The sequence below is a fragment of the Schistocerca nitens genome, chromosome 9 (genome assembly GCF_023898315.1).
Source record: "Schistocerca nitens isolate TAMUIC-IGC-003100 chromosome 9, iqSchNite1.1, whole genome shotgun sequence".
In the NCBI taxonomy this organism is placed as follows: Eukaryota; Metazoa; Arthropoda; class Insecta; order Orthoptera; family Acrididae; genus Schistocerca; species Schistocerca nitens.
The window spans coordinates 250,915,031-250,934,701 of record NC_064622.1 but is presented as its reverse complement, the minus strand read 5'-3'; the positions used below and the strand labels follow the sequence as shown (position 1 = coordinate 250,934,701).

At 40.7% G+C, this 19,671-nt stretch overlaps 1 protein-coding gene across 1 annotated transcript in view; it reads left to right on the top strand.

The window, feature by feature from the left end:
• The first annotated feature begins 13,673 nt into the window (after positions 1-13,673).
• The window catches only part of LOC126203102 (flexible cuticle protein 12-like), a 46,735-nt gene continuing 40,737 nt past the window's right edge, over positions 13,674-19,671 (top strand). The window contains exon 1 of the mRNA XM_049937345.1: positions 13,674-13,729. Within this exon, the coding sequence (XP_049793302.1) occupies positions 13,715-13,729 (15 nt within the window). The 5' untranslated portion in view covers positions 13,674-13,714. The remainder of the gene's footprint in view (positions 13,730-19,671) is intronic.

Sequence of the window (19,671 nt, the reverse complement as noted above, 5' to 3'; positions counted from 1 at the left end):
AACAACGGTCAGTGTTCCACGAGTAGGAGCATCCGTTTTCACAACAAATGCGTGCTCAAAATCCGAAATAGCCAAAACGAGCTACTGCTTAACAAAGGAGCTTTTAAAAATTTTAATTCATTTGTCACAAACTAATTTTTTCTGTTCTAATTAAAATTAACTAGTTTTTGTTCCCATTTTTTAATAAATTCGACAATTTTGAAAAAGGTTGTGATCAGTTACATTTCCTGAAAATCTGAAGCAAATTTGTTGGGTCGATCGAGAGAAAACATGTAATGGTATGAAAAATAAAACTGTTGGGAACCGATAGACAAAGTTTGGATCAACTTTTTTGGTGCGTTCCAGGTCTACAGGATGGATTATTTTCACCTTCTACAAACTCCTCCTCATACATTTTGTCCTCCTCCTGTTTGCTCTGGCTTGTATTTCTAGGCTATTTACAACCCTGTCAGTAGCCTGAAGACGTTACTTTTCCAGAGCAAGTATCATTCGAACCATGTTGAAACCTTTATTCTATATTTCGAAATACTGTGCAACTTACGACGTTGCCATCATTGAAAGTAGCAACAGTATCATACACACTAAAGTGACTTGTTTCTATTCCAACACAACCTTTGGGATTCTTCACCACATAACACTATTTACACTTTGATTTGGGTTTTGTGCTTTTCCATGAACACACTTCAGGTGTTTGCTAAGTCTCTGAAAACAGGTTTTATCACCTCCATTACCACATCAGGCAGACTATGTTTATGAGTGCACACTTGACCAGTTAGCAATTCCTTGTTGTTCTTCCACCAACGGTTTTCTCCTTTGGGACACAGGTAACGATAAGGACTTTCATCGGTTGACACACTATGAAAAATAAAGCCCAAACAGTCTTCTTCATTTCGTTGATACTGTTGTGTTTTGTCTAATAGCCATTACACTGTCATTTAACCTTCCCTTCCTATCCTACCCTTTACCATCACTGAGGTATTTTTTTTACATCTTGATCCCATTTTTCTGTACGTGTCCAATACACTCAAAATTTTGCTCTACAACATTATCACCATAGTGCTTAAGTTCTTGAATATGTTTTAAACTTAGAATCACCGTCACCAAGGTAATTCACATATCGCACTTTACGCTTTATCACACGCAACGCAAAGTTGAACTGTACTAGCAGCACCAGCCACTTCCATTCTTCCACTACTGCAATTATTTGTATGTGTACCTTTATTTTTTTGTGGACACCTACAATATTTAGAAATTACTACTAGGTATAATACTTTCCCTGGATACAATATGCTGGCAGATACTACACCACGAAGAGACGTGTGTCCTTGTTTATGCCATTACTACTGTTTTCTATTACTGCTTCTTCCACAACTTTCTTCATAGATTCTATACAGAATCATCTACTTTAGACCCTATAAATCTATTGTAGTTCGTAAACTTAGTTGGGGGATGTGGAAGTTTCATGATGCCACAGAAATCTATACCTGCAGTAGCACACACTTACCAGCTGGTCGCAAGCCATAAGCAAATGTTATGTTTATAGATTTTGATACCATTTTCTTCATTTGGAGTTACTGCAACTCTGCTCCAAAAGGTGGTCATATAAGAAACTTCACTGCCAACTCCTAGGTGATTTTTATAGAGAGTTCCAGACCCACTTCACTACACTGAATACATCTTACGCAGTTTGCAAAAATTCCGTTGAGAATTGTCATATCAATATTTCATTCACATCCGAATCGCCCATCAAACATTCATACTTTTCACTAACTTAACAAAGCGAAGTACTTTCTTTTTCACTTTCATTGGAATGGAAGGTGTACCAACAAGGTTAGGTTCACACACTGTGTTATCGCCTTTATTGTAGATACACCTGCCTTTGGCTTTCCAACATTTCTCCTTTTCTTAAAAGCCTTCAGAGGATTTCTAGTCACTTTACGTTTACCCACGATTATCCTTCAACAGAAAAAAGACTTCAGTGAACAGAAATCACTACAAATATTTTCAGTATTATAAAAGAGTAAATAAACTTGAAACATACGACAATCGAGCGAGCGATATATATCGAACAGTCACAGGTTAGCCACAACATTTATTTTGTAACACTTATGTTCTCTCAAATCACTAGAACGTAATGATGAACATGTAGATTCATGAGTACAGCATTTGACCGCAGTTTAACAGCGCCACAGAGAATCACGCCCATGCAGAACATATTTTAAAAATAATTGTAGTCTTCTGAACTGAATAATTATATATCTATTGATAAGGATAGGTCTTTAGTTGTTTAAAATGCGAAAACGTAAAATTTGAGCATTTCATGATTTTTAACCATCTAAAATCTGGCCACAGCCTTCTTATTCCTGGGCGCAATGAATCTACCCAAACCGCTAGTGCAATCTTTATCGAAGCTAATACCTTAGGCGGAAATTAACTGCCCCAAAAATAATATCTGCCGACACACCAACGAAATTTTGGAAGGTCTGACGGCCAACCAAGCCTCCCAGACACGCTCCAGAACAACCTCCAGCTGTTACAGATGATCAACGAAGGTGGCACTACAAACCATCTAATCGTCGAAATACACTACTGGCCATTAAAATTGCTACACCAAGAAGAAATGCAGATGATAAACGAGTATTCAATGGACAAATATATTATGCTAGAACTGACATGTGATTACATTTTCAAGCAATTTTGGTGCATAGATACTGAGAAATCAGTACCCAGAACAACCACCTCTGGCCGTATTAACGGCCTTGATACGCCTGGGCATTGAGTCAAACAGAGCTTGGATGGAGTGTACAGTTACAGCTGCCCATGCAGCTTCAACACGATACCATAGTTCATCAAGAGTGGTGACTGGTGTATTGTGACGAGCCAGTTGCTCGGCCACCATTGACCAGACGTTTTCAATTGGTGAGAGATCCGGAGAATGTGCTGGCCAGGGCAGCAGTCGAACATTATCTGTATCCAGAAAGGGCCGTACAGGCCCTGCAACATGCGGTCGTGCATTATCTCGCTGAAACGTAGGGTTTCGCTGGGATCGAATGAAGGGTAGAGCCACGGGTCGTAACACATCTGACATGTAACGTCCACTGTTCAAAGTGCCGTCAATGCGAACAAGAGGTGATCGAGACGTGTAACGAATGGACCCCCGTACCATCACACCGGGTGATAAGCCAGTATGGCGATGACGAATACACGCTTCCAATGTGTGTTCATCGCGATGTCGCCAAACACGGATGCGACCATCGTGATGCTGTAAACAGAACCTGGATTCATCCGAAAAAATGACGTTTTGCAATTCGTGCTCCCAGGTTCGTCGTTGAGTACACCATCGCAGGAGCTCCTGTCTCTGATGCAGTGTCAAGGGTAACCGCAGTCATGATCTCCGAGCTGATAGTCCATGCTGCTGCAAACGTCGTCGAACTGTTCGTGCAGATGGTTGTTGTTTTGCAAACGTCGCCATCTGTTCACTCAGTGATCGAGACGTGGCTGCACGATCCGTTACAGCCATGCGGATAAGATGCCTGTTATCTCGTCTGCTAGTGATACGAGGCCGTTGGGATCCGGCACGGCGTCCCGTATTACCCTCCTGAACCCACCGATTCCATATTCTGCTAACAGTCATTGGATCTGGACCAACGCGAGCAGCAATGTCGCGATACGATAAACCGCAATCGCGATAGGTTACAATCCGATCTTTATCAAAGTCGGAAACGTGGTGGTACGCATTTCTCCTTCTTACGTGAGGCATCACAACAACGTTTGACCAGGCAACGCCAGTCAACTGCTGTTTGTGTATGAGAAATCGGTTGGAAACTTTCCTCATGTCAGTACGTTGTAGGTGTCGCCACCGGTGCGAACCTTGTGTGAATCCTCTGAAAAGCTAATCATTTGCATATCACAGCATACTCTTCCTGTCGGTTAAATTTCGCGTCTGTAGCACGTCATCTTCGTGGTGTAGCAATTTTAATGACCAGTAATGTAATTATGTTCATACTTAAACTGCAGATCACCCAAGACACAATCTAAAAGGCAGGACAAAACAGTCTCACCAGTGGACAAGCCTTTCAACCCAGTTGTTATATAAGTTCCAGTTCCAGAAGGTGATAACATGTTTAGAATCTTCGGATAAAGGGATGTGACAATATGCCTGATGAAGATCAAGAACGGTAAAGAACTTGGCCCCATTGAATCACGTAAAACAATGGTGTAAATCAGGCAAAGATACAGATTCTAAAATAAACTTTTGGTTAACTAATTTATAGTCAACTACGTAGCGGAACTTCCCACTATTGGCTTTAGGTACCCGAAATATGGGCAATACATAAGGAGATGTAGAGAGTCTGATCACGCCATTACACAAAATGCTATTAATCAAGGAGAGGATAGCCATTTTCGGAGGTGATAGCCTGTATGGATCTTGCCAAACTGGCACCTCAGCAGTAGAGATGATTTTATACTGATCGTTATTCGTTGTGGCACAACACTGAAATGTAGAAAACTCTTGATGGCACAGTCCTTTATTAAGCCTTACTCGTTTTAAAATTTCATCATCAGACTGAACTTGTGGAATAAAGTATACAAGAAATTAATGACATGAAATATACGTACTCTATGTGATCAAAGATATCCAGGCACCCCCCCCCCAGGAACATACGTTCTTCATATTAAATGCATTGAGCTGCCACCTACTGCCAGGTACTCCATATCAGCGACCTCAGTAGTCATTAGACATCGTCAGAGAGTAGAATGGTGCGCTGCGCGGAATTCCCGGACTTCGAACGTGGTCAGGTGTTTGGGTGTCACTTGTGCCATACGTCTGCATGCGAGATTTCCACACTCCTAAACATCCCTAGATCCACTGTTTCCGAAGTGATTGTGAAGTGTAAACGTGAAGGGAGACGTACAGCACAAAAGTGTACAGGCCGACATCGTATGTTGACTGGCAGAGACTGCCGACAGTTTACGAGGGTCGTAATGTGTAATAGGCAGACATCTATCCAGACCATCACACATGAATTCCAAACTGCATCAGAATCCACTGCAAGTACTATGACAGTTAGGCGGGACGTGAGAAAACTTGGATTTCATGGTCGAGCGGCTGCTCGTAAGCCACACACACGCCGTTAAATGACAAACGACGCCTCGCTCGGTGTAAGTAGCGTAAATATTGGAAGATTGAGCAGTGGAAAAACGTTGTGTTGAGTGATGAATCACGGTACATAATGTGGCGATCCGATGGCAGGGTGTGGTATGGCGAATCAGCCCTTGTTGTTTTACGTGGCACTATCACTGCACAGGCCTACATTGATGTACTAAGCACCTTCTTGCTTCCCAATGTTGAAGAGCAATTCGGTGATGCCGATTGCGTCTTTCAACACTATCGAGCAACTGTTTATAATGCACGGCCCGTGGAAGAGTGGTTACGCGACGATAACATCCCTGTAATGTACTGGCCTGCTCAGAGTCCTGACCTGAATCCTGTAGAACACCTTCGTGCCAGACTTCACTGACCGACATCGCCACATCTCCTCAGTGCAGCACTCTGTGAAGAATGGGCTATCATTCCCCATGAAACCTTCCAGCACCCGATTGAAAGTATGCCTGTGAGTGTGGAAGCTGTCATCAAGGCTAAGGGTGGGTCAACGCCATACTAAATACCAACATTTAGGAGAAAGTAGCATTTCAGACGTTGCACAGATGAGCTACATTTGTGTGTCCACCCTTACGAACACTGAAAATTATGTCCGTTGCTGATAGAGACGAGACATTAATTCCTGTGTGTCAAATTGATGACGAAATATCAGTTACAGATAACCATGCAGTAACATGCTGTTCTGTTTTTATCTTCTTCATCATTTCCCTCAAGCATTAGACCAGTTGATCCGACGATACTTCTTGACCAGTCCATCTCTTCTTTGGTTTACTAATGTTTGTCGATGTACTGTAGCAGTTGTTTCAGGATACGTTCATCGCAGATTATTTCAGTTTGTTCTTTCCTTAACCTTTATTTAAAGATAAAATTCCTTCATTATTTGTCATGGTCCCATTTTTTAATCAATCTTATTACGCCATAGTCTGTTGTCAAATATCTCATCTCGACAACCTAGAGTCCGCTACGTATTGTGGAGTTCAAATTCTAGTTTTTCACTTCAGTGTCGTCCACTTCATAAAATTTTAGCATTGCTGCATTACTAATTGTCCCTTGCAGTTTTTTGATGGTACCACGCATAACATTGAACCTCTCAATCCTCTTTTTAAGTATTCATTTCGTCGAGACATAATATGCATCCCAAGAATCTGTAGATATTAAACTTGTTAAACAGTTTTGTTATCCATTATGAATATACATTTTAACACTAGAGCCACGGCTGGGTCACTCGTGACCCATTTGATAGTTCTTTTGTTTGTCACTTTTTTGTATTATTGCCAGGTGTGTTACATTTCTGTTACTTTTTATGAAATAAGGTAATTAGTGATTATACTTCATTTCACATTTTATGGCGAAAACATAAAAGAGAAATATGAAGATTCACCTAGAACTGTGTAAGGATCAGTTCTGACCCGTCCCGCGCAGTCGCTATAACAATCGCATTTTTCATGTAGCTTCATGCCTATTGTTAGTGTGTGTTTGGTCAGCAATCGCAAAACTCGTTTTTACTTCACTTCCGGCTGACGTTCCAGTTTTCAGCAGAGGACGAGAGGGAGAGAGATTCAAACAAGTCTGACCTTGTATGGAGATATTGCGCACCCAGAGTTTTGTACCACGAAAACGGGTTTAGTAGTGCATTCTGTCTGTGTAGATAGCGCTTGTAACTTACGAATATATTATGGCCAAATTTCTACGCACAGAAGAGGACATTATAAATGCTCTAAATGAGATTTTAGATAATGAATCGGAGGGCGAAACGTTAGAGTCTTTATTTGAGGAAGAATTTCCATCGCCAGTAGTTCGGGATTCTTCATCAGAAGACGATGTTACTCCTGAGAAGGTTCTACTGAATGCTGATGAGAAAGGTGTGCTTATTTATGTGTTTGTTTTATAATAATTTTTGTTTATGTGTATGTTGCGTAGACACTAATTTCAATTGCAACACTTATGTTTATACTTTGTATCGTGTTGAATTTTTACAAGTTATATATTAAATTTATGAAGGTGTTTTTGTTCTAATATTACACAATATATTCAATATTAAATCGCGTTCTGTCACGTATAACTACTATTACAGGAACAGCTGCCACAAAGACTAAGTCAACTCGAGGAAGTGGACGTCCTCAAGGTCGGCGTGGACAACAAAATGCCCAGGGTTCTGGACTACTTCAGTTTCCTTCAGGTAGCGATAATGTAGCACCCGATCGAACAACCTGGAAAGTTGGAGTAATAGGTGACTATTCGTATGGAAGATATGGAAAACAGAATGTTTTCAGAGATAGGACAGTACCATCTCCGCATGCAAAACGAAACGTGAATGAGACGTGTTACAGTGCATGGCATCTAATGATAACAGACAGAATTTTGAAACATATTGTAAAATGTACAGAAACTGAATCACGTCGTGTTCTGAGCTCAGATGAGTGGACTATAAAAATTGAAGAACTGGAAGCTTTTATAGCTATATTGTACGTCCGTGGAAGTATTGGAGCTAAGAGCTTAGAACTAGACACATTGTGGTCAGTGAAGTGGGGAAATAATTTTGTGAAATCAACAATGGCTCGTGACAGATTGAGAGAGATAATGCGTTATCTCAGATTTTACATTAGATCCACAAGATGAGAACGACTAAGAGAAGACAAGTTTGCTTTGGAATCAGAAATCTGGAATGAGTTCATTGCGAATGCACAGTCTAGCTACATACCGGGTCCATATATAACAATCGACGAACAGCTTTTTCCTTCAAAGTGCCGTTGCAGATTCACGCAGTTTATGGCCTCAAAACCGGACAAATACGGGCAAAAATATTGGATGGCGGTAGATAAAGACTCAAAATATATTGTGAATGCTATCCCTTATCTAGGAAAGGATGACACTAGGCGGAGTGATGAGCGTCTTGGTGACTTTGTTGTAAAAAAATTGATGCAACCCTACCTCAACAAAGAAATAAATGTCACATGTGACAACTTTTTCACCTCCTTAGCGCTCTCTGAGACACTGAAAGCTAATTCTACGAGTCTCGTGGGCACAATAAATCGATCTCGCAGGGAAATACCAGTCTGTATCAAGAAGGCAAGAGAACAGTTATACAGCACAGTATTGTTGAAAAAAGATGATACCGCACTGTTTATTAGGGTAAGAGCAACAAGAATGTCCTGATTCTGAGCACTACGCATCCTTATGTGATGATTGAGAATGGTATAAATAAGAAGTCAGATACAGTTACGTTTTATAACTGCTCTAAATATGGAGTGGACGTGGTCGACCAAATGGCTCGCAAATACTCTGTCAAGCACCATCGAGACGTCGGCCTATTCACACATTTTACAACTTGCTGGATTTGGCTGGGGAAAATGCGTGGGTATTGTTCAATTCCGTAAATGATAAAAAATTGAAACGCAGGGATTTCATCCTGCAGCTGGGGGAGGAGCTTGCTGAGAAGTACGCAGCGACTAGAAAGACTAGCGTCCCCGTCATACCTGAAGATATTCCTGACCGACAAAAAAAACGAACACGTTGCCTTGAAAAGTCTAACTGTGAAGGAAACAAATCATTTGTAAAGTGGCACATCTGCAAGAAAACTGTGTGCAACAAATGTACATCAAAAGACTATTATTTGTGTTCATTATGTAACGGTAGCCAGTAAAAACACTCAGCAAGTGCATATAAGTTTTAAAATATAAAATTATAATTTGTGTAAACCTTGTTATTTTTGTTAATTCCATTCTAAATTTCCTAGTGCTTCTAACAAGAGATTCATTGGCAGTAACAGTAACACATTGACATAGGGGAAATAAAGGAAAAGATCGCGGGTCATTAGTGACCCAGCCGCGGTTCTAGATATGTCCAAATATCAGCGGTTCTAGTGTTAAAGGTTGTGAGCCCTGGAACACAATCAACTTGATTTTATTTGTTGATATACTTCTTGCTTTGCCATTCTGTATAGTTCATATACAGGGTGTTACAAAAAGGTACGGCCAAACTTTCAGGAAACATTCCTCACACACAAAGAAAGAAAATATGTTATGTGGACATGTGTCCGGAAACGCCTACTTTCCATGTTAGAGCTCATTTTATTACTTCTTTTCAAATCACATTAATCATGGAATGGAAACACACAGCAACAGAACGTACCAGCGTGACTTCAAACACTTTGTTACAGGAAATGTTCAAAATGTCCTCCGTTAGCGAGGATACATGCATCCACCCTCCGTCGCATGGAATCCGTGATGCCCTCATGCAGCCCTGGAGAGTGGCGTATTGTATCACAGCCGTCCACAATACGAGCACGAATAGTCTCTACATTTGGTACCGGGGTTGCATAGACAAGAGCTTTCAAATGCCCCCATAAATGAAAGTCAAGAGGGTTGAGGTCAGGAGAGCGTGGAGGCCATGGAATTGGTCCGCCTCTACCAATCCATCGGTCACCGAATCTGTTGTTGAGAAGCGTACGAACACTTCGGATGAAATGTGCAGGAGCTCCATCGTGCATGAACCACATGTTGCGTCGTACTTGTAAAGGCTCATGTTCTAGCAGCACAGGTAGAGTATCCCGTATGAAATCATGATAGCGTGCTCCATTGAGCGTAGGTTGAAGAACATGGAGCCCAATCAAAACATCACCAACAATGCCTGCCCAAACGTTTACAGAAAATCTGTGTTGATGACATGATTGCACATGTGCGTACGGATTCTCGTCAGCCCACTCATGTTGATCTTGAAAATTTACAATTTGATCACGTTGGAATGAAACGTCATCCGTTTGCACTGAAATGAGGATTGACACATTGCTGGATGAACCATTAGCAGAAGTGTCCCGTGAAGGCCAATCAGCTGCTGATAGTGCCTGCACACGCTGTACATGGTACGGAAACAACAGGTTCTCCCGTAGCACTCTCCATACAGTGACGTGGTCAACGTTACCTTGTACAGCTGACATTAGGGTTATCGTCAATTGCACGAAGAATTGCGTCGTCCATTGCAGGTGTCCTCATCGTTCTAGGTCTTCCCCAGTCGCGAGTCATCGGCAAGAATGTTCCGTGCTCCCTAAGACGCCGATCAATTGCTTCGAACGTCTTCCTGTCGGGACACCTTCGTTCTGGAAATCTGTCTCGATACAAACGTACCGCGCCACGGGTAAGGCCACGTGCTAATCCATACATCAAATGGGCATCTGCCAACTCCGCATTTATAAACATTGCACTGACTGCAAAACCACGTTCGTAATGAACACTAACCTGTTGATGCTACGTACTGATGTGCTTGATGCTAGTACTGTAGAGCAATGAGTCGCATGTCAACACAAGCACCGAAGTCAACATTACCTTCCTTCAATTGGGCCAACTGGCGGTGAATCGAGGAAGTACAGTACATACTGACGAAACTAAAATGAGCTCTAACATGGAAATTAAGTGTTTCCTGACACATGTCCACATAACATCTTTTCTTTATTTGTGTGTGAGGAATGTTTCCTGAAAGTTTGGCCGTACCTTTTTGTAACACCCTGTAGTGCTCTCTGTAAGTTCTCTTTGTTGTCGGCAACTGGAATCATGTTATCAGCAAACATAAAGCGTTTTCAACAATTTCTTTCTTTGAATCTGTCCTCTACATCAAATTTCATAATCCGTTGATACCATTCTCTCACAATATCGTCTACATGTAAATTAAAGACTACCGATGGAATCCATCCTGGTCTGAACTCTTTATTAATATTTCCTTGGGACCTATTTGCAGATTCTAGCTTTAAATTGAACTTTGTTCCATATATACAGGTATTTGAGATAGCTTTGATGAGGTATAGTGGTGTTCCTCTTTTCCCATAATACTCCATAGTTTTCCTCTGTGCACACTGCAAAAGGCTTTAACATAGTTGCAAAGATTTTAAATTATTTTCTCTTCTTTTTTATGTGTTTTATTTTAATGAGAAAATATAGCTTTAGCAGGCCTTCCTTTCCGAACACCAGTTTATTCTCCGAATAATGTGATATTTACCAGGTTTCTCATTCTCTTTACTGCTATTGACACAAGTATTTTGTATTAAGTATTTAAGCAACTTATTCCTCTAATTTCTATTGTTACTGATGCTCTTCTGAAACTAGGAATTGCCGATGGTTTCTTCTATTACATTAGTAATTTTCTTTGCTGCCAACATTAATTTACGAAATCTAGAGCCTGTACTAGGTTCTTCTGGTAGGTATTTGCAAAGTTCTCTATTTATGGTGTCAGTTCCTTGAGGTCTTCGGATTTTCCAGCTCAGTAAGGTCTCTTAAAATTTCTTAAAATCTATTTTGTCAATTTCCGCAAGACATAGCTTCATTTCTTCTACTTCCTCATTCTCCTTTTATTCCGATCGCCGATTTTTACACAACAATTTTTTTCCGTTTGTTATTAAATGATGTTATTGATAAACATCTCCGGAATATCCAGGTAAATTCCGTCTGTTCTTTTAAAATTTGCTTTCTATTCGTAGTGAATTTAAGTTTACAAGTTTTCTTGAAATTTTTCCGTTCTGATTAACTGCAGATTCTCCGTTTATTCCGATTAGGTCTTTACTGGGCTGTTTTCGCGTTCTAGCATTTATATATCGTCGTGTGAAAAATAGTCTTTCTTATTTATGGCATCAAGGACACTTTACAGGCTCTTCTAAAATTTATAAGATTCACATTTTCTTCTTCCTTGTGTGACATAGGCTGATATAGTGCTCTTACATCCTGAAGCTATTTTAAATCTGTGTGTTAAAATTCTTTCATTTACCCCGCCCTAAGATGTTAACCCGCTTTTTCCGCGTTTATGGTAAGTCCGTCTAGAGAATGTCAGTCGCTCTCCCCAATCACAGCAATGAAGTGATTGTTTTTTAAGCTGCTGGGCTGTGGGCCACTCGATGCTGAATCTGCCGATGAGGTTGTGCTGTATTTAATGCAAATGGGTGGCGATGACGTGACTCACTTGTGTGGTGGAAACGTAACTAAGTCTTAATCCCAAGTTAGCTATTTTTGCGAAAGAGTGTTTTGTGTACCAGCCTCAAATCCATACAGTGAAATAAATTTCAGTGCGGCAGGAAACCTCATCTCGGAGATACGAAGCAGACTGGATCCGAAACGAGTCGATGGTATTCTAACAATTCATTGTAATTGCATCGCTAACAAAGTATAGTAAGGATTTCTGATTTTTAGATGCTAACTCACATATGTAAATTTGAACCAATAAAGCACGGGATGTTATACAGAAATATAATTTTTTCACTCTGAGACTGACCATCATCACAGAAGGTGGTAGTTCTTTAAGTTTACTTTGAAAATTTTAGCTGTTTCAAAATTATGTAGTTGTCTAAAGCAAGCTCTTTTGCCTTATGAGTCATAATGAGGTCGCGATTGCACGCTATCATACAGGAATATACGTCTGCAGCATAACTAAATGCCTCTTCGGGTAGTTCCATCAAAGGGGATATGGTGGTGGGGAGGGGCTGGGGGGGGGGGGGGGAGGGCAGGGTAGAGCAACACAAACCTACGAACACACAGGGCTACTACTACGGTCTTAGCAGCAAAGCGGTGAGCACGCCAGACCATCTGCACACGGCGCCTCTTTCGACCGTAGCCTGCCTGCCCACCAAAAACCGAGGTGTGAAATAATTGTAGAATAAGTTTATTACCTTTGTCGATATTCGATTTTCGAGGGCTCATCTGCTGTGCTTGTCGTCTTTGCGTATGGAAGACAACGATCTGTGCACGTTATTGGTGTTTGTTAATATTGCCGTTCATTTTTAAAAGAATTTTCCCACATTCTTCGGTGGAGAACTGCTGAACAACTGCGGAATATTCACAGGTGGCTATCCATTATTAATAATTTTGTAATTATAATTTTGTGCTTTACCCCAAGCTTGAATTTGTCTTATTATCTTAAAACTTACATGTGTACTGGTGTGCCAAGATCACCAGTTGAACTCAAAGTCCTACAATAAACCATTGTAACTGATTACTACAGAGAAAGTAAGTAGCAGTGCCTTTTCTTAATTTTATAAAACGCAGAAATCATTCGACAATATTAATCGATTTCTCTTTCTTCAAGCACCGGCAGGACAGGACGACTGCTCAGATGCGAAATTCAGATGCCTCGTTGGTCATTTCTGGAACCATAAACTGGCAGATGGTACCCATCAGTGACAGAGATTGTACGCTCGCATTCTATTTTGGAAATTACTGTGCTTTCTGTTACTTGAGAAGAAATATTCGTTGTCGCTATTCTCCAACTCCATTATCATGATAATTTTGCTCTTTGATTTAACATTTGAAAGCAGAAAGCTTCCATTATCCGCGCATCTGACGCGTGGCGGGATTATCTGATTCATGGCAGTAGTACTGTAAAAAAGTGAACAGCCGGCTAATAATGGGGCATTACCTTGAGCAATTTCAAACAAGTTGCGGGCACAGCTCATTGAGACGACTAGCGCGGCCTTTGGCGGCCTGCCGGTGAGTGGGGAACGATGTCCTCCAAGGACCTTATATATTACGGCGTGCGCATCGGAGGGCACTAGTTCTCCAGGCACCTCCTGCAGAAATGGCCGTCATCAGGGTGAGTCGACGGGATACATTCTGGTCCTTGTGTGATAATCGTTACTAGTACAATTCGTCCGCAATTGTTGGTGTCGTAAACGCCTTACCTCAGGTCTGACATTTTCCGTTTCAATGGACTGGTAGACCTGTAACACAATTTACATACTCCATTAGCAAATTTTTACAAGTAAAAATAATTATAGCAGGTGAACTTGGTTTTTATTAACTTCTTTTTAAATTTTTTGTGACTGAGGGAATAGCAGAATTTTGTTAGAAACTCTACGTCAGGTTCATTATGTAACCGCTACATAATTCCCGCTATAGTTAATGAAAAGAACAAAATAGGTTTCATACGTAGGTCATAAATATAGGAAGCGAACAACTTTCTGAATGGAGAGATTCATTAATGAATACCCGGAAGGTTCAGTCTAATGTCCATCATGTAAGTAAAAGACGCATTTAATACACAACAAGCAGTACTAGCACTTTTAGCAGATGTGTGCCAATATACGGAATCGACAGAAGAAATTGTAAGTAACATGTGTAATGAAACTGGTACCATGAAAATTCTCTCTCTGTTAATAACAACAGCAGCCTTAATTCTCACAGTAGCGACAATATTGTCTGCCTAGACACTGAGCAGAATTTACTTTTGGGAAAAATAAATAAATAATTAAGTAAACACGTTTGAGAAATCGTGAAATGATTCTGTTAAGTCACTTTATTTTGTGCTTTCTCAAGTCTTGGAGACAAACTACTCCATTTACTCATTTTTGTATTTTGTGTCATTACAAGTTGTGGACAGAAACTGGCATCCTGCTGTTTTTACTACCACTGCTGTCCTGTAGAATTGTATTCTGTAGTAACCTACATTTCGTTGCAAGAAATTTGTAGTGAGGGTAATATCCTGTATTCACGATGGATCATACTGTACAGAAATGCTAGTTCTGTCATTTCATTTCGTCATAGTATCAACAGTATATTCCCATTAGAAACACGTTTCAAACAATTCATTAGAAATTAATTAAGTGTAGATATTTGTGAACTACACTACTTTCAAAACTTTTGGTGTCCGATTTAGTAACAGACGACTCCTTTCACTCCATCAAAATTTTTTATGGAATGTGTAACTTCATTAATATTACTACTATTGTTATTATTTAATGGATTTCTCCTTTTGCACAATACTGTTTTCTTGAGGTCCGTTTGAGCAACATGTTACCAGTAACCTGAGTGTTATCCGAGAACCACACGTACTGTTCTGCAGGTTTTCTGCACAGGTGTGACCTGCAGTCACTATTACAGTGAAAGGAGCAAATTTTGTTCCTTCAGCCTCTTCCATTTAGTTTTGGGAAAAAGTGTGGCTCTTCAAATTTTCTACTGGGACAACGTAGACATACATAACTTCCTACACAGCTTTTACGTCGTCTGACATATAGCTATATTTACTCATGTTCTGGATTTAGGTTATCTACAGATTATGTGTAGCATTTAGCGATGTTTATAAAAATAGTTATTATTGGTACCAGGCCTCTCACTACAACACTATGTCACTAATACGCAACCACTGTTCGTTGCGTTTATTTCAATGAATGCTCAGTGGCCAAGCGGGTTAATGTCAAATTGCCAATGCTCAGAATTCTAACTTCTGCCGATCCAAGGATTTTTTGTGCCACTTGTCACTTTTTCCACCTCCGGAAATTATTTTTTTACTATGAGAAAGTCAAGAAGTACCATGGTTCGATGTTCAACGTCAAATTGTACGTTCTCCAGTAATTGGTCACGTAAGTAGTTTCAAAGGACGAATAAAAGCAACGTCACGCAACTTACAGAATGACCCTATGTAGTAAAGCTCTCCGGTGCTCAAACAAATCTCTGTATTGAGGATAACTTTGGTTTACTACCCACTGACCTGTACATATAGCTCTGCTCTAGAATGAGTTCGATATGACTCGGTCTCTGAGTAGAAGCGGCACATAATTAATGAGATCATACAATGTCTGATAGAAAGTATTAACACATCTATTAGTATAAATTAGTATGGTATGTGAGCCCTTCGCCTCCACGACGGCTTCAACTCCGATGGGGACACTTTTAACGGTGTGTTTCAGTGTCTGTGGAGATATTCCAGTTCATAATTCCTGAAGTGTCGAAATCAGTGAAGGTAAAGATGTTGGACGTTGGTGTTTCGAGTGAAATCGATTTTATAATTCGCTCCACATGTGTTCAGGTCGGGACTCTTGCAGGCCAGTTCATCTGAGGATCATTATTGTGCACAAACTTTGGGACACAGATCCTACTTTTTGACAGGATGGATTGTGATGCCGATAAAAATAATCATCGTCTTCGAACTATTTCTCTCGTGCACGCGATACACAATACTGTAAGAAGTGTTCATATTCTTCAGCACTTAACGTTGTCATAAGCGCAATAAGGAAACCACACCTTACCGACGAGAACGCCTCCATCCCGTTACCGAAACTCCTCTGTACTTCTCTGTCGGCAATACACATAATGGCAGATAACATTCACCACACATTCGCAAAATCCAAATGCTTCCATCGGACTGGCGCAGGATGTAGCGTGATTCATCTCTCCATATCACCTGTTTCCACTCATTCACTATCCAGTGCCATCGTTCTTCACACCACCTCACGTTTGCATAGCACTGACTACAGATTTCCGTGGCCGTGTGAAGATCTTCTCGAGCACTCTACTCTACTTTTTAAATTTCTACGCAGAAGCATTGTGGTAGATGGAGTGCTCGTAGCCTTTTGGAACTCAGGAGTGATTTCTGCCACTGATTTTACGTGATTTTTTACGACCACCTCTGCAATACCCGACGGTCGCTGACCGTCAAACATGAGGCCTGCTTGCCTTTGGTTTAGCTGTGGTTGTCCCCTCTCGTTTCCACTTCATAATAGTACCATCAACAGTCACCTCGTCCAGCTTTAGAAGCATAACATAAAATGACTAGCCCAAGTTCCACGTAACAGAGGTCTCCTGTCTCACCCATTCTCTACTGACAAGACAATGCTCCACCCCCACCCCCTCATTTTATGACGGCGGATTCCTCTCTAGACGTATCTAGTGAACAAATACGCTTTAAATAGGGATATCGCGGCATTTGTGATTAGACAGTGTGTGTCCGATCAGCTTCATGTGCACTGGCATTTTGATTGACTGTGATCTAGCTACAGCACTAGTACTATTGTGCAAGCTGCAAATGATGCGTAGTCTTAGTCTGTGACTGACAGGAGGTTGCTCTCAATGCCTGCCCAACACCGATGGCTCGTATGTTGTGCCCAGGTGTGCTCTGCCGGTATTGTGCAGCGTGCATTTTCGCAGATATTTTAGTAACAATATTTGAATTTGTATGTACTTTTTACCTACTACCAGGTGTTACGTTCCTCCGCCCTTCAGCTGCCGATCATCAAGCGTTACGTACCGGGGTTTTCCTTCCATTATCTAGATTTTGTTCGACATGTGTTTGACTGTCTGAGTACTATACATTTCTGTAATTCATTCCCCTAAGTGCCTACTAGAGTCGCCCCGATGTAGGGCTAACAACCAAAAAGCAGTTATTATTGTGACATTATCATACAGTGCAAAATAACTACACAACTAACTGTTACAACAGAAGAACAAGTAACGATCGCAAATGTCAAAATATTACTTATTGTGTGTGTGTACAGTGCACTAGGAGGAATGTATGATTAAACTTCTAGGTCAAAAACGTAGCACAGATAGTTATCAGCTCCAACAGCAGCAAAGGATCTAAACTGGAAAAACTGGAAGAAAATCAAGTCGAGATGAATTGAGATGACAGAAGTAGGTGCGTCACTACTTGCTGCTTCCACTCAATCATAGCACATGAAGACTGGCTTCATGCCAGCTTGTCTGCAATCCCTGTCCAACCCGCGACCAGATGTCTGCAATGCGTGAGAGACCTTGAGAATGTAACGACTAGAGCAACAGTCACGAATTCTCTGTATCGACATAGGTCAGGGCAGTATGGACGGCTTGCGAAGGGGTGAGGTGCTGGTCCCATATAACGATGACGGATGCAATCTAGCAAAGTTCGTTGTCCTCGGTGCGTCCGTGATGCTGTTAGAAGAACCGGGAAGTCTGACTACTTTTGTGTCCAGTGTTGTTGTGAACACTTCTACCATATTTCAGGGTCTGTGTTGCTTCGATGGACTCTGCAAAGTCCTTCAGACCTGCTGAAACGTCCCCTTTTAACAATTATACACGACTGTCCTTAAACTGACACACAATATTTTGTTAGCGCAACGCAATCTGACTTTCAATAATCCCTACAAAAGAATGGGCCCTGACTAACATTAAACTATACCTTTCACAAATCACTTACCTCACAAAAATCTTCGCTACTCAAGCTACTGCAATACAGCGAGCGCCACTACTGCCAGCTAAATAAAAGATTCAAACTACTGAAGGCACTAACTACTGATAGGCATAGTTAGCAAATGAAAGATTTTGATAGAGAACAACCAATGTATTTACCTCAATAGTCATAATATATGTAGCAGTTCATGACAAATTTCAAAACTCCGCCATCTCTCTCCCCACATCCACAACTGCTGGCGGCTCACCTCCAACTGCGCAACGCTACGCGCTGTTCACAGCCAGCTGCCTAACACTACAATGGCGAGTATTACAACAATGCAAAGCAGCCACAGACTGCACACAGCACAGCCAGTGATTTTCATACAGAGGTGGCGTTACCAATAAAAAAACCTAAACAGCCTACTTACATAGCACCCATGCTACCCACAAAAAAATTTACAAATTTTTTTGGGGCACTGGCCAATACATATTTGTTAAAATTTTTTTTTCACAATTACAATAACAAAGAAATCAAATGCACACACTTATTGATACAATGTTGGTCAAAAGCTAAAATTTTCTCACAGTCCATAAAGACAGTCCTGATCGTTGATCACACTAAAATTGCCGTGTTTTTCTCAAAGTCTGAGCAGTAAAAGACAATGCACACAGACGTAGTGGATTTCCATGCAGTCTTGAAGAAGTAGTCTTGTCCTTCCAACGGAAAGACAGTGCTGACTCGACATGCAGACAGGTAATGGGCCACAACAGAGCAAACCCACAGCAGAGTCATTCGAAATTTTGAAGAGTATTGGTTGGTAGGTCATCACAGAGTAGACCCACTGTAGTCCTGGTAGAGATTACGGTATTGGTGGGCCACCAGAGGCGCAGACCCACTGTAGTCCTGGTAGAGATTGTGGTATTGGTGGGTCATCAAAGATGCAGACCCACAGTAGTCCTTGTAGAGATGGCCAGCAGCCATCTGTTGTGACTGTGCAGGTGCACAATCACCATTGAAGAGTCTTGCGGATAATATACCAAGTCCATAACCACCACTTGTGCACTCACAAAGTTTTTGGAATTGTCCTTAGAACCAGCAATGCTGTTATCCAGTCCCTTGCTGAATTATTAACACACGTGCAAACACTAACAGTCCCTACTTCTCGCATATTGTCCATATACTATGACCAACAGAAACGTGTGCAGTGAAATGTAACTTACAAGTTAATAATATGATGAACTGGTGTCAATTACAATTTTATAACATAAGAATACAATTACAAAGGTACAAAATACATCATTAAAGAACATAATAATACAGATAACATTTGTAGTACAGGCTTTACAACAGAATAGAAATAAACATATACATCAATGTTACAGGAATTATGAGATAAGTAGATACATAAAAGATCAGAATAAATTTTGAAACATCAACTTCACACATGAGCATTAAAACAAAACAGAATAAATAATGTCTAAGCATATTTACAAGGTAAATAACATATTATTAATGCCAATTATATTTGAAGATAACAGTATTCCTCATCATAGTGAATGTAGCTTAGTATTACAAAAATTCTACAACATAAGTCTTATCAGATAAACACATAA